The following is a 13,278-nucleotide window of genomic DNA, read 5'->3' on the forward strand; positions in this document are numbered from 1 at the left end:
GTGGAACTGCACTGGTGTTGCCAATATTTTTTCCACAGAAGATAAGCAACATGTTTACATAGAGAATTGTAGGGTCGGCAATGGAGCAAAAGGTAAGAATGTCAAAAAGATCAGCTTGATACAGATCACACTCAAACATGAAGTTTGTTTTGTTTGTTTGTTTTTTTGCCATGTTTAGTGTAATTAATTTAAAGTGAAATAAAGTAAAATGATTTAGTAGATTTTGCAACAAATGAATTTTACTGTGTTCACTGTAGTGCTTTGCAAGGGACTGCATTAGGAGAGTAAATTTGGGGATTAAGTGTTATTTTGACATTTAGAGGAGTTTCTGTAATGTTTTTTGAGTTTTGTGGTTACCATATCGAGGAAAGGCGTAAGTGACATTGCACCAACTTTTCAGGAGAGCCAAAACAAAAATTTTACCATAGTTTGATCTGACATTGTGTGCTGATTTCAATTGTTTATAATGCACATTTGTATTCTCGTGGTTTTTAAAAAGTGTTGCTGCTTCTGATAAATTTAGTGCTTAAATCGTTACATATTAGTGTATTTAAAGTAGATTTCAAAAGCAGTTTTCAGATGTGGCTATGGTGTTTTTTTTGCACCCAAAACAACATAGACTGTACACTCTCTTGCTGTACCTTTTACTAATACACTGCCAAAGTGGCAGACCTCCTGCACATTAAGGCTTAAGTACTCCTTCTGAAACATCAAACCAGAATAGCTTAAATTTGTATTTATTTTTTTTAATTCATGTCAGGTCTGGCCCCAAGTTTTGGAAAAATTTCAAATCTAGCCCTAGCCATTAATGTAATTAAAATGACCATCATTACAATGATTACATCATAACAATTTTACATTTAAAACTAAGCTAAAAATTGATACATTTATACATATATATTCGATTTTTCTTTTATGCCAAAAATCATTAGGATATTAAGTAAAGATCATGTTCCATGAAGATATTTTGTAAATTTCCTACCGTAAATATATCAAAACTTAATATTTGATTAGTAATATGCATTGCTAAGGACTTCATTTGGACAACTTTAAAGGCGATTTTTTTTGTACCCTCAGATTCCAGATATTCAAATGGATGTATCTAATTTTGTCCTATCCTAACAAACCATACATCAATAGAAAGCTTATTTATTTATTTTTGAATGTATAAGATTCTATTAAAAAAACAAAAAAAACAATTGACCCTTATGACTGGTTTTGTGGTCCAGGGTCACATATGCAAGATAATTCATGTGTTTCTCTCCACCAGCTTATCCATTTTAAACCAAGCCTCATATTAGACAAACCCACATTATTTTAATCAACAGTTTGCCTAGAATCAGTTTACCAAGGTGCCTTAGTAAAAGAATATGTGCTACAGTGACACATCTGCCATCCACAATTCTGCAAATCACGAATAAGCACAAATTCATCTTCCTTGTCCTGTGAATCTAAAGTGCGAACAGCTTATCAAGCCTAGTGAGGATTTTGAACTGTCCATGTCATCATAAGCAGCTTTGCTGCATGTTTTGGTCAGTCGTCAGTAGAACTGAAGACCACCCGAACTCTGTGGAACTGATTAGGTGGTTTAGAACATCATGCTTACATCGTCAAGCTATCATTAGCATGTCAACTCTGCTGCTGATTTAATATTTACAATACACCAGGTGTAAAAGACAATGATGAGCTTTGTTATGCTTATTATTGTAAGCCAGACTTCTGATGAGTAAAGCATTATTGCAGACCACACATTTTAATTAAGTACTGCTGATATATAATTTATAATAAGCAAATGGTCCTTGATATCATTATAAAGTATTGCAACGCTAAGAGTGTGGCACTCAATCTTACCATCCAAAAGATAATGGATTGTGAATAGACACAAGTATAAAATGCCTAGGTTAAAAGGTATATAGCTTTTTATTTAATGTTTTTTTTTTTTTTTTTTTCCAAAATGAGAGAAACTAGGAGACAGGGGTAACTCCACCCCCCTGTGGCTGCTATGGTAAGCTTAAATGGATAGCATGAGCAGATGTATATATACTGTTTAATTTGTTCAGTGTTGTTTTGCTGTGTAAAAGTCTGTATACTGAGATTGAATAGTCAATATTCACTGTTCCTAAATCCTAAACAAAATACATTTCTTGTTTGCTGTTCTTTATAAGAAAAAAAATCAATGCTTTCATTCTGCTTCGGTTTATTTCTTTATCAGTTGCAGGACTTCAAAGGCACACTTCAATAGGATGGAGGAGAAGTGCATGTAAGAGAACAGACACAATGAATGGCTCATTTCCACTGTAGGAGAAAAGGAAGCAGAGGTCATTTGTGATTAGCATAACCAAAGGACATCAAACGACTGGCTCTACTCAAACAGGCAGGTCAGATGAGAGCAAAATCTGGGTTTGAGGGGTCTACGATTTATTGTAGTTTAAACATTAGTGTGTTGTGACTAGTAGACTAAATTACAGTGCTTTATAAATGTGCTTTTACATTTTTTTAAACTAAATGTGATATGGTAAAAGTTGAGTAAATGTTTTGTTGAGGTTGAGATCTCAAACCAAGTAGCATCTGCAAACAAATACTGCTAAACTTTTTTCCAGAACTGGAAAAACTACTAGTTCATCGCTTGAACATGTTCCACTGACTTTTGACAACTCGAAAGTTAACACTTTTTGTGTCAATTTATTTAATTACTTAACACTTTAGACTTACATCAAGAATGTTCTTTATAGGGCTAGTTCAACCAAAACTGAAAATTCTCATTTATTCACTTTCATTTCGTTGCAAACCTACACTACATAATAAATATTAGACTTACATAATAAAGTGTCTCTTCAGACTAAATATGGATTTCTCTAACAATCTCTTTATTAACTTTTGAAGTGTCAAATTTTGGTGAGACAGAAATCCTCTAGGAACATTGTCTTGGAGCGACATAGGTTCAAAATGACAGTAAACTTCCTATTATAAGGGTTTACATTTCAGTGGCCCACCCCACCTTATTGTCATTAGATCACATTACTGAAGTCGCTCACAATGGCTCTGTTTGAAAAACAGGCCTGATGTTTCTCCTCACCATACATTGGTACAACTCGGTGGGAATTCATGGGTCACATTTAGCAGAAAACACAGAATGGTGTGTGTAAATGATGCATTGGTGTAGTGTGCCACGGATTATACAAATTAGTTTAGAAGAAAACAAGGTTAGTTGAAGAGTTTTATGAGGCTATTGTGAGAGCTGATAAAGGGTGTGTTTTGTGTTCGGGTGTGAGTGCGCATGCTTAAACAAATATGTGTGCAAGGCAACACAAGCTCGCACACATTAACACACACTATTCACACAATGCTCCCATCCCTTAGTGCTCTCTCTCTTGAACATAGGAAGCTATTGTACAGCCTGGTACATGGTTACCGAGACGAGACTGCCAAGGCGGCTCTGTGGTGCTGCTCCCTGTCCTTTATTTTCCCCTTCCATTCACTCTTTCTCAACAGCAACCAGACACCAGGGCTCCCTGTGCCTTCCATTAGTAGAAACAGCCTTCTGACCAGTGCTCATTCACTGGCTTTACTGGCACAAGGCCTCGTTTTCCTTATGTGGGATGTGGTCATAGCTGCGCAGACTGGGTCAACGCCCAAAGTACACTCTCACACCACACACATATCTCTAAAATAGAGTGTCACACTAGGATTTGCTCTGCCTTTTTGGTTGGATTAGTGTATTGCGGCTAGACTATATTCGTTGAGTTCAGTGGAAAATACAGTCTAAGACACAGAACAGACTTGCCACTGAAATGTGCCACATTTTTAATACCATAACCAAGATATTTAATTTTAATTTTTTTTATTCATTATTACATCATTTTAGTTTTTAACATTTTAGAGAAAAAAGTATTTCTCTTTTTTTAAATATCATGAATAATTAATGAATGAATATAAGTTGCACCACATGACATTTTACAATTTTACAACCTAAACTAACCTTGTCTTGTCATAAAAAGGTCTAATTATTTGATATTTTAAGAGACTTACTAGCTGTGTCCCAATTCAAAGGTTGCATCTTTTGAAAGATGCAGACTTCAAAGGCCACACCTCCGAAGGGCGGAACCTACCGTTGTTAAATGGGAAGGTCTAACTTACGGAGCATTGCTCTTGTCGCCTAAATATGTTCACCATGGTCCATTTATTGTACATAATAAAGTATAAATCTATGAAATCAAGTCATAGATATAAGAAAATATTTAAACTTAATTTAATAATTAAAAAGTTTTATTTGTATTTTTATTGTAACGTTAAATATTTGATTAAGTTGAAACTCTATACTTACATTTAAAAGTGTGATCTGAAAATGTATCTTTCTCAAAAAAAAAAAAAATGGTCACATTTAGTCTGGGCTATGAAGGATTCATCTTTGAATCCTTCATGGCCAGGAAAAAAAGGGCGCATTTGAAGAAGCCTTTGAATTGGGACAGAATACGTAACATGTAATATATGAGTATTATATGATAGAACATGTAAGTTCCGTCAGATGAGTATGGGCATTATAGATGCATGCTATGCTGATAGGTCACAGTGATGAATTTCCTGCCAGTAAAATATGACAAATCCCTTCTGTAAAAAAACAAAAAAAAAACCTGTTAGACAGCACTGACCCATAAACGTGATGGACAATGAAACTGATGTGCGAGAGTGAGTTAACGTACTGTGCCAGAAATGGATCTAATCTCTTACAATAGCTTTTTAATGCAGTCACTCAGTGTAATAGACCCAGTTTACTTTTTTTAGAGCAGTTTTAAGAGCAAAATGTCTGATAATATGTGACAAACTACTGTTTCTAATAACCAAATACTGTTTTTTCTTTTCATAAATGTGTCCTCAGTGCACACTCTCACAAGGTTAGACCTGTATAGGTCTATGCATATTTAATCCACAAAAAATTGGTTTTATGGTCATTTTTCACATGCATTTGACCTATTGTTGTGTTATTCTGGGATTAATCCCTGAGGTCAAAGAAGCTAATTCAAATCATTATCTGTCCACCGCTGGGATTTGTTCAAATCAAGAGCGGAATCAAGTATGCTCAGATTACACTGCAAAAAAAGCAGGACTGTCACTCTCAATAATAAATTGTTCCTATTAAGACAAATATTTTTTGGAAGATTTAATAGGACTGTCTCATTTCCAAATTTCTAAAGATGCCAACTGGCATATGTCCACATGAAACAATCAGCGATATGACATGCTTTTACTCTTCTTTCATTAAAATGAGTCACACCATTTATGTAGCATCATGACTGAGCTCCACTGAGGAAAAAAAGACTTATATACATTGTGCTACTTCATTTAACTGATACAAATCAAGAGCTTTTCTAAAAGAACAAGTTGCTGCTGTATATACAGCTTAGAATGTTGTTCTTATTATAGTTCCTATATTTTTCTATTCCAAACCTGTATGACTTTAATTTTCACTGCTGAACACAAAAGGTGATATTTTAAAAGAATGTTGGTATCCAAAGAGTTACGGGTCCTAGTTGACTTCCATAGTATTGGAAAAAACTATTTTATTGTGCATTCTTGGATAAAAGTTTTTTTTTGTACTATTTTGACCTATTTTTTATGTTCCTGTAGGCTAGACCCTAATACTGCTATAATATATTGCATACTTAATTTCCAATTAGTAGTCTACAATTAATACGCTTATTTATTTGACATAGCTTGTAATATTTAATGCAGTCATGTTTTCATTGAAGATGCCCATTTACTTGAACTTTTATGTTATGTCTGCACTAGACATTTTAAAGTTGGATCAAGATATAATCTGCCATGCCTAATTGAAATGATCTGATAATGCTTTATCAGTAATAAAATAAAATGGCTTATAATGTCACATGTATATAATCCTAATTAAACCCATATTCATAACTGCAGAATTTAGTATGTTTATACACTTTAAACAATTAGGATTTATTTATTATTTTCTTTTTTTCCCTTATGCAAAAGTATCCCAGTCCCACCAGTATGTAGATGTTCAGCTGTTATATGTTTACTGATATATGTTATATGTGGTATGTGTACTGCTTGGCAATGTATGAGCACTGATCAACAAAATTTAACTTTGAACTTATTGATAAACAATACAAACCCTCATTTTCTTTTCTTTTTTGTCTTTTCTTCTTCTTAAAAAAAAACAAACATTTATTCATAAATGGCATCATGATACACACACACACACATATATATACATATATATATATATATATATATATATATATATTCTTTCCATTTTCAAGCACACCTGTGGCAAAACAACCCCTCTGCTTCAGTTATTGTGCTATGCTTTTGCAGACACTACTCCAGAATCATGTGCTACTGTCTCCCTATAGTGCTCTGTTAGGCCTGCAAGGATGTTGATAAGATTTCCTGTCTTGTGTATTAATACTACTGTGGGAGATTACATTAACAGACTTATTTTAAGATGTAAGGTGGGATTTGTAGTGCCATCTGGCCATTCACATCCACTCTAAGCCCCTTCCCCTATCATCTAATCATGACATGATCAAGGGGCTGGAATAGATTACAAGAAATTATCCCTTCACATGAGAGCCAAACAACTATCAAACCATATGCAAGCAAAATATAGTATGATAGTATGACTCTTTTCTTAATGGTAAAGTACAGACAACAGAAGTTAACAAAACTCTGTCTTTTACGGCCAATGTTGCTGTTCCCCTGTACTTTTTACTTTTCATACTGATGACTGTCGCACAAATCTAATAAATACATTTTATATTATGTATTAATATCTTTTATTACCTCTGGCTGTCCTGATATGCACTAACACTGTGTGCAGTAAGTGGCAAGTGAATGATGTGGTAAAATGCTCTTAAGATGAATGAAAATAAAACAGTAGAGAATGCAGTTGGTTCACCATTGAAATAAATATTCCAGCAGGTTGCAGGTTGTTTCATTTAAATACTTGGGTATAATTAATTTGTTATCTTGAAAAAATCATATTGGAAATGTTTAGAGGACAAAGCAAAACATATATTTTATTTGTGTCTTACGTCTTTTGAAGCAAGTAGCAAATTACTTTTTTTTTTTTTTTTTTTTTTATTATGACTATGAGTGTTCTGCAATACAAAAGTGTTTTCCACCATCCTAAGGTCGAAGTTATTTCATTAAATAAGAATGTGTTCAAAGATAATTAAGTCTGGCAAACAGCATTATTACTAATCCTGCATAACACAGTGTGAATATACATTGTTACAGTCAAATCGAAGATACTGTGATGTAAGAAAACTGTCAGAAAATAAAGTGTTTATCTTGCATCTAAACAACCATAAGATCTCTTATTTTATGCAGAAATCAACCAATATATAAATGTATACATTAAAGTACATTTAGATTACATTACATTTGTGGTGTTTTATGTACGTTTTGTTTTATGTGCTTTTATATGTTTTATATCCATTCTGACAACATCGGATAAGCTAAATTTGAACTGTATTAAACTGGATGATGGCATTACTGTTTTCTGTAGGGCTGCTTTACTAATGAGTCACATCTTGCAGCATCAGCTCTTGCACTGAACTGAACTGGACCAACACTGAACTCACTTGAGATAAGTCGTGGCCTAATGGTTAGAGAGTCGGACTCATAATCGAAAGGTTGCGGGTTCGAGTCCCCGGCCGGCAGGGATTGTAGGTGGGGGGGGTGAATGTACAGCGCTCTCTCCACCCTCAATACCACGACTGAGGTGCCCTTGAGCAAGGCACCGAACCCCCAATTGCTCCCCGGGCGCTGCAGCATGGCTGCCCACTGCTCCGGGTGTGTGTTCACGGTGTGTGTGTGTGTGCATTTGTTCACTACTCACTGCTGTGTGTGTGCACTTGGATGGGTTAAACGCAGAGCACCAATTTCGAGTATGGGTCACCATACTTGACAATACGTCACGACTTTTACTTTTTTTTTTTTTTATAAATAATGACACTGCTGCCTTTTGTAGAATTGCTGATTGATTTACTTGAAACCGTTACTGATTTCTGTATTCTACAACATAGCAAAAATAAAGGTGACCTGAACTGACTTGACATCCATTCTCCAAACCACTTAGGATCATTGGGATCATGGGAACCACCCTGGATGGACGGCAAGCTCATAACAGAGGGTTTTATATATTATACGTTCTAGTTCTGGCTGGAGTTTGCATGTTCTCCCCATGTTGCCATGGGTTTCCTCCAGAAGCTCTTGATTTGTCCTACAATCCAAAGACATGCAGGATAGGTGAACTGGAGGCAAGAAATTTCCGGAGAGTGTGAATGTACATCCATCCATATTTCCCTGGATTATGTGCTGAGAAACAGGAATAGGCTCCAGCATCCCTGCGACATAGTATACATAGTAAGTTTGGAAAAATTATGGATGTATTTTTTTTTTAAATTCCTTACAAGTTTTATTTATCCCTTCATAGCCCCTGGCAGGACTTTTATGGATCCCCAGATGAATGCTATGGCATTAAATGATGATGTTTCAAAATTAATCCATTTAAATGTGCATGTAGAATCACTAAATTTGACTTCTCAGGGAATCACAACATAATCATCATTGGAAACGTCAAGTGTTGGCACTACGGCTAACATTTCTCATGGGGAGAGCACCTCTGATGTGGTGCTGAGATGCAGCACAAATGAAGGATAAACTGTTACTTTGGATCGATCATGTCCTGGCATTCTGACAGCCCGTTGAAATTATGCCAGATAATTATCTGTTTACAGGCTGGGATTTGTTTAATAGGCCATCATCACATTAAGAGAATAAAATCAAATTATATGCCATGCTGCTGTACGATTATCATAATACTGAAAAGACTGATTATAATAAAATGAGCAATACTGGTAATAATGACTTCAATGCAGCAACACAAAAGCATCACATTATCATTATTGGTGACAAAGCAAAAACAACTAATCAAAACAGTCACAAATGATTACATGCAGCACTAACCGCCCAGAGAAAATCCTACACCATTTCAGTTTTATTTCCCTTGTTGTTGACAAAATTTTGTGTCATTACGCTTACCAACACTGCTGCCAAAATCCTGATTTATGCCAAGATTAATTGTGAGCAATTTGTCCAGAGATGACAGCAAAAACAGCTGCTATAATCACTGTTCGGTATGAGAGAGCCAGACGGGATGGACATGTGCTGGGAAGCGCCAATGTCATATTGCTTACAGATCCACATTCTGTCACAGAGAATATGCCCAGTCTCAAATGGTAATACATGTTGATTATATTGACACAGTTCATTAATATTAAACTAAAACAACATAATTTAAACAAATTAAATTATGAAAAGTTCCACAAAAAGGCCAGACTCCCAAGAACTTGTACACAAAGCATGCACGTCTGTCACCGAGATTGATACGCTGGCCTGAAGGCAAAATCAAAATAAATACTCATAGCAAATCAATAATGTTCATAAGATACAATGCAAACCTGACTGCTCTTGTATACTGTGGCAAGGAGGAGGTAGCCTCTTCAAGATCAGAGAGGATCATTCATAAAACATAACCATCTAAAAATAAAATCCTCTTTTTAACGTGTCTACTTTCCAATCTGGGCCACTGCTTTGGTTGTTTGTGTCGATATATGTCAGATTTGATTTATTTAAACCACATCAGATGCTGATTCATTAAGTGTTTGTGGTGTCAGACAACCTTAATTATATGCTCTGGGATGGAAAAACATTAATATGTGAGAAAATTAATACATTAACCTGGTTTAGGTTATTTCACTGTAGATTTTTATATGCATGCAGCATTTAGCAACAAATGCACAAAAATTATAAAATATCGTAAATAAAAAAAATATATATATAATCAAATAAATAAACAAATTTTATATACCAACACCAAAATAGTTCTACCCTATAGGGTTGAGCATTAAACCCCTGGATTAACACAGAGGTTGAGCATTAAACCCCTGGATTAACACAGAGAACTTTTTCAAGATCAGGTTCTGGGTGGCTTTACATAATGCCCCTCAGTTGAGCTTCCACGTGAACAGCTACTACAACTTCTTGCCAGCGGATTGGTAAATCAACAAAGACAAAGTCTAGGCAAAGCAATGTTAAATCATAACAAGTCCCGCATTAACTTGTAAGAGCCTATATCCTCATATGGACCCTTGTTTATACCACTTGCCTGCTTGAGTTAGTGAGTCTCCTTTAAGATAGTGTCAAGTCTCACCTTCCCAACCCTGAGCTGAAAGGTAGCTCAGTCCCATGATTGGGCGGTCAAGGGTAGGGTCTATAATCACGTGACATTCTTCCAACCCTGGGACGCCATTTTGGTGGAAAGTTTGGAATTTCTGACACATAGGAAGAAAAAAAGAGGAGGAGATAACGAAAGAAGTTTGACGTTTAGGAAAACAATCCTCATTGCACCGAAGGCGAAGAAGAATGTAGCAAACTGCGGACGTGAGGATTTGAATCGCTTGTGTTCACACGGCAGGGAGGTGTATATTTGCAGTTTGGGGAGTTTTTGGAAGCCCTCCTGCAACTGGCGGCGACATATGTTCAGTTTCCCCCCGCAGACGCGGAGCAGAGTCTGAGTCTGTGTGTCTTTGAATGGAAGCGCAGGGCTGTCAGTGGAGTAAAGCTCAAGTCTGTGTCGCGCGACTGCCAGCTTGAAGAAGTGCAGCTCTCGCTCTGCTCTAAACCCCAGCGGCTCGTTTTCACATCAGCCTCAACCATCCCCAATGTTTACCCGATAAACATTAGAGTTTCATGCCAACTGCGTCCGACTTGCTCCTCTTGGACACTCCGGACAGACTCGTGCTGGGAGAGGAGCATTTTATTATCGCGTGCGTTGTTGATCTCTATCGCGTGCTCTGCTAGATTTGTTATCGTGCAAGAGCCCAAGCGAAACATGCCAGTAAGGAAAAAAGGTGAGAAAACTCTCATTGAAACTCAGATATACTTTTACACAGTCATTGTAGTTGGTAACTCACTGCTTTGCGGCTTATCGGAATATTTCACACTGTAAAATGTTAAGATATTGTTGTTTACCGAGCTTTATCTCAATGTAACTGAATGTAAACTAACGTTACTCTTTTTTGGAAATGAGGTCTCTGTCATTGTTGTTTTGTCCAGTCAACACCACATAGGTTTTAAAACTTACAGTAAAGTCATTTATGTCTTATTTAAACTTTATTTACTCACAACGTCAACGTAGAAACGAGCTTTAGATATTTCGCGTTATGCTGTCTGCTGCAGTATCGTGTTATTATGTAATTCATGAACACTTTCTGTCTGCCTGGTATAGATGCACAGAGGGCTCTTATACTGCTGGAGGAATACCGGTCAAAACTCAGTAACACTGAAGACAGACAGCTGAGAAACTCCATCCAGAGAGTCATTGACATCTTCCAGAGTAACCTCTTCCACGCGCTTATAGGTACAACAGCACTGCCCTAGTAATAATGCAAGTACTGTGTCATGCTGTCACAGCTGCTATTTATCGCCATGAGTTGCATGAAGTCTGTCTGTCTATCTATCTGTCTATCTGTCTATCTGTCTATCTGTCTGTCTGTCTGTCTGTCTGTAATTTAATGTTATTTTCATAGGGTGACACAAGACAAGTGACTTTGTTATGAGCACAGTAGGAAATAATCAGTATCAGTTTTTTATTCATGGGGTGTTTCTATTCAGACTGTGGAGGTTGTGACATTCTCCCTCCAAAAGTTTGGTGGGTGCTTGTTGTTACACAGAGGTGTTGAGTAGTAAAAGCCAATCAGGGGGATGTGTTATTCAAGCTATACTGATATTTAATTACCATTGCCTCTGTTTACAGAGGGGCGAGAACTTACTGACATCTAGGTGACCATGATACTAAAGCATTTAACTTTATTTCTTGACTTTAACAGCTTTCCTGTCTATTCATATATTGTCTGAAGAGTACCTGTAGCACTGTGCTGTGCTGTCAGTGGTAAATTTGGAATGAATGGTTTGAAGCAGTGTTCATATTTATTTTAAGTATAAACTATTATCTAAAATATTATTTCAAGATGGTCTTGTATAATGAAATATTATCTGAGTTGTGTGATTGAGGAGCCGCAATAGTGTTTCTTAGTTCTCTTAGGCCAGCCATTGCAAATTGGGTAAGAAAGGCAACCACGAGGAATGCTGAACAGCCTGTTTGAGTTTCTCAGGGGTTTGACTGGCCATGTGCCAGTGACTCTCTGTGTTTGACCCTCAAGGTGTGGAGGCTTCCTGTAATAATTTCATCCTCTGCTTCCTATTCTTTAGAAAAAAACATGGAAGCTTTTGCTTGAGTGGCTGAAAGTGAAGAGTATTAGTTAAGGAATGCTTAGTTACATGTTTTAGATTTGTCTACTGAAATGGTCACATGTTTTAGGACAGAGACTGGTAAGCTTCCTCTTTGTGAATGATTTCACTCATGTGTCTTGCTTCAGTTTTAAAAGCCAACTGGATTTGTAAAAAGCAGAAAAACTTAGTAATACATGAGGGAATCTAACAGATATTTTAATTGCATATCACAAGACGATAAGCTGTAAATATTTGCTTCTATTGTCCAGGCTGAAGTGCTACGCAGTAATGTTATGTGCGTCTCAACACTGTTCTCAGAAAACCGTTTTACTCTGAGCTGCCATGATGAATGTTTGTGCTCAGTATTGCTAAATTCATACACCATACATGTGTAATCACTCTCATGCATAGCGTCATTCACGTTCACACAGTTACGTGCAGAAATCCCTCTTCTCATATATGTCCTACATGCACGTGTTCTTAAGAGCGCCGACTAATGAAAAATGCATTGGAGTGACCGTTTCCAATTTGACTTTTCTTCAGATATGTATTCTAAAGGACAAACAAAATGTAATCCGTCTGTTGACATGATTACCCTAGTCCTAATCCGTAGGCTGATGATTTATGATGGTTTCTCTGAGAGAGAGCATCACTGCAGTCTCTGTTCATGTATGACAACGATTAGATCCTTAAGATCCCTCCCTGGATGCCAGAGAAGAAGAGTTAACCAGAGCAGGGCAGGTCTCTTCCTGCATGCAAAATGTGGGTCACAAGATAGACCAGGTTTACCCTTGACAGAACACACCTGCGTCATGAGTTCCTAGGTAGTTGTTTTGAAAATGAGATTCAGAGTATGAGTAAGATTAAATTACATTATCTGAAGTAGATAATGGCCAGGTTTTATTCACACACAGAAGAACCTTTTTTAAAAGGCTCTTAGTGCTTCATAAA

At 36.5% G+C, this 13,278-nt stretch overlaps 1 protein-coding gene across 3 annotated transcripts in view; it reads left to right on the forward strand.

The window, feature by feature from the left end:
• Positions 1 to 10,304: 10,304 nt before the first annotated feature.
• Positions 10,305 to 13,278, forward strand: part of LOC306881632 (discs large homolog 1-like protein) — a 132,975-nt gene continuing 130,001 nt past the window's right edge. For all 3 annotated transcript variants that reach the window (XM_079435807.1, XM_079435806.1, XM_079435805.1), the window contains exons 1-2: positions 10,305 to 10,946; positions 11,324 to 11,455. In XM_079435807.1, coding sequence (XP_079291933.1) covers positions 10,928 to 10,946; positions 11,324 to 11,455 — 151 coding nt within the window. In that variant the 5' untranslated portion in view covers positions 10,305 to 10,927. The remainder of the gene's footprint in view (positions 10,947 to 11,323; positions 11,456 to 13,278) is intronic.

This window comes from Barbus barbus, assembly GCF_936440315.1.
Source record: "Barbus barbus genome assembly, chromosome: 15".
Classification (NCBI taxonomy): domain Eukaryota; kingdom Metazoa; phylum Chordata; class Actinopteri; order Cypriniformes; family Cyprinidae; genus Barbus; species Barbus barbus.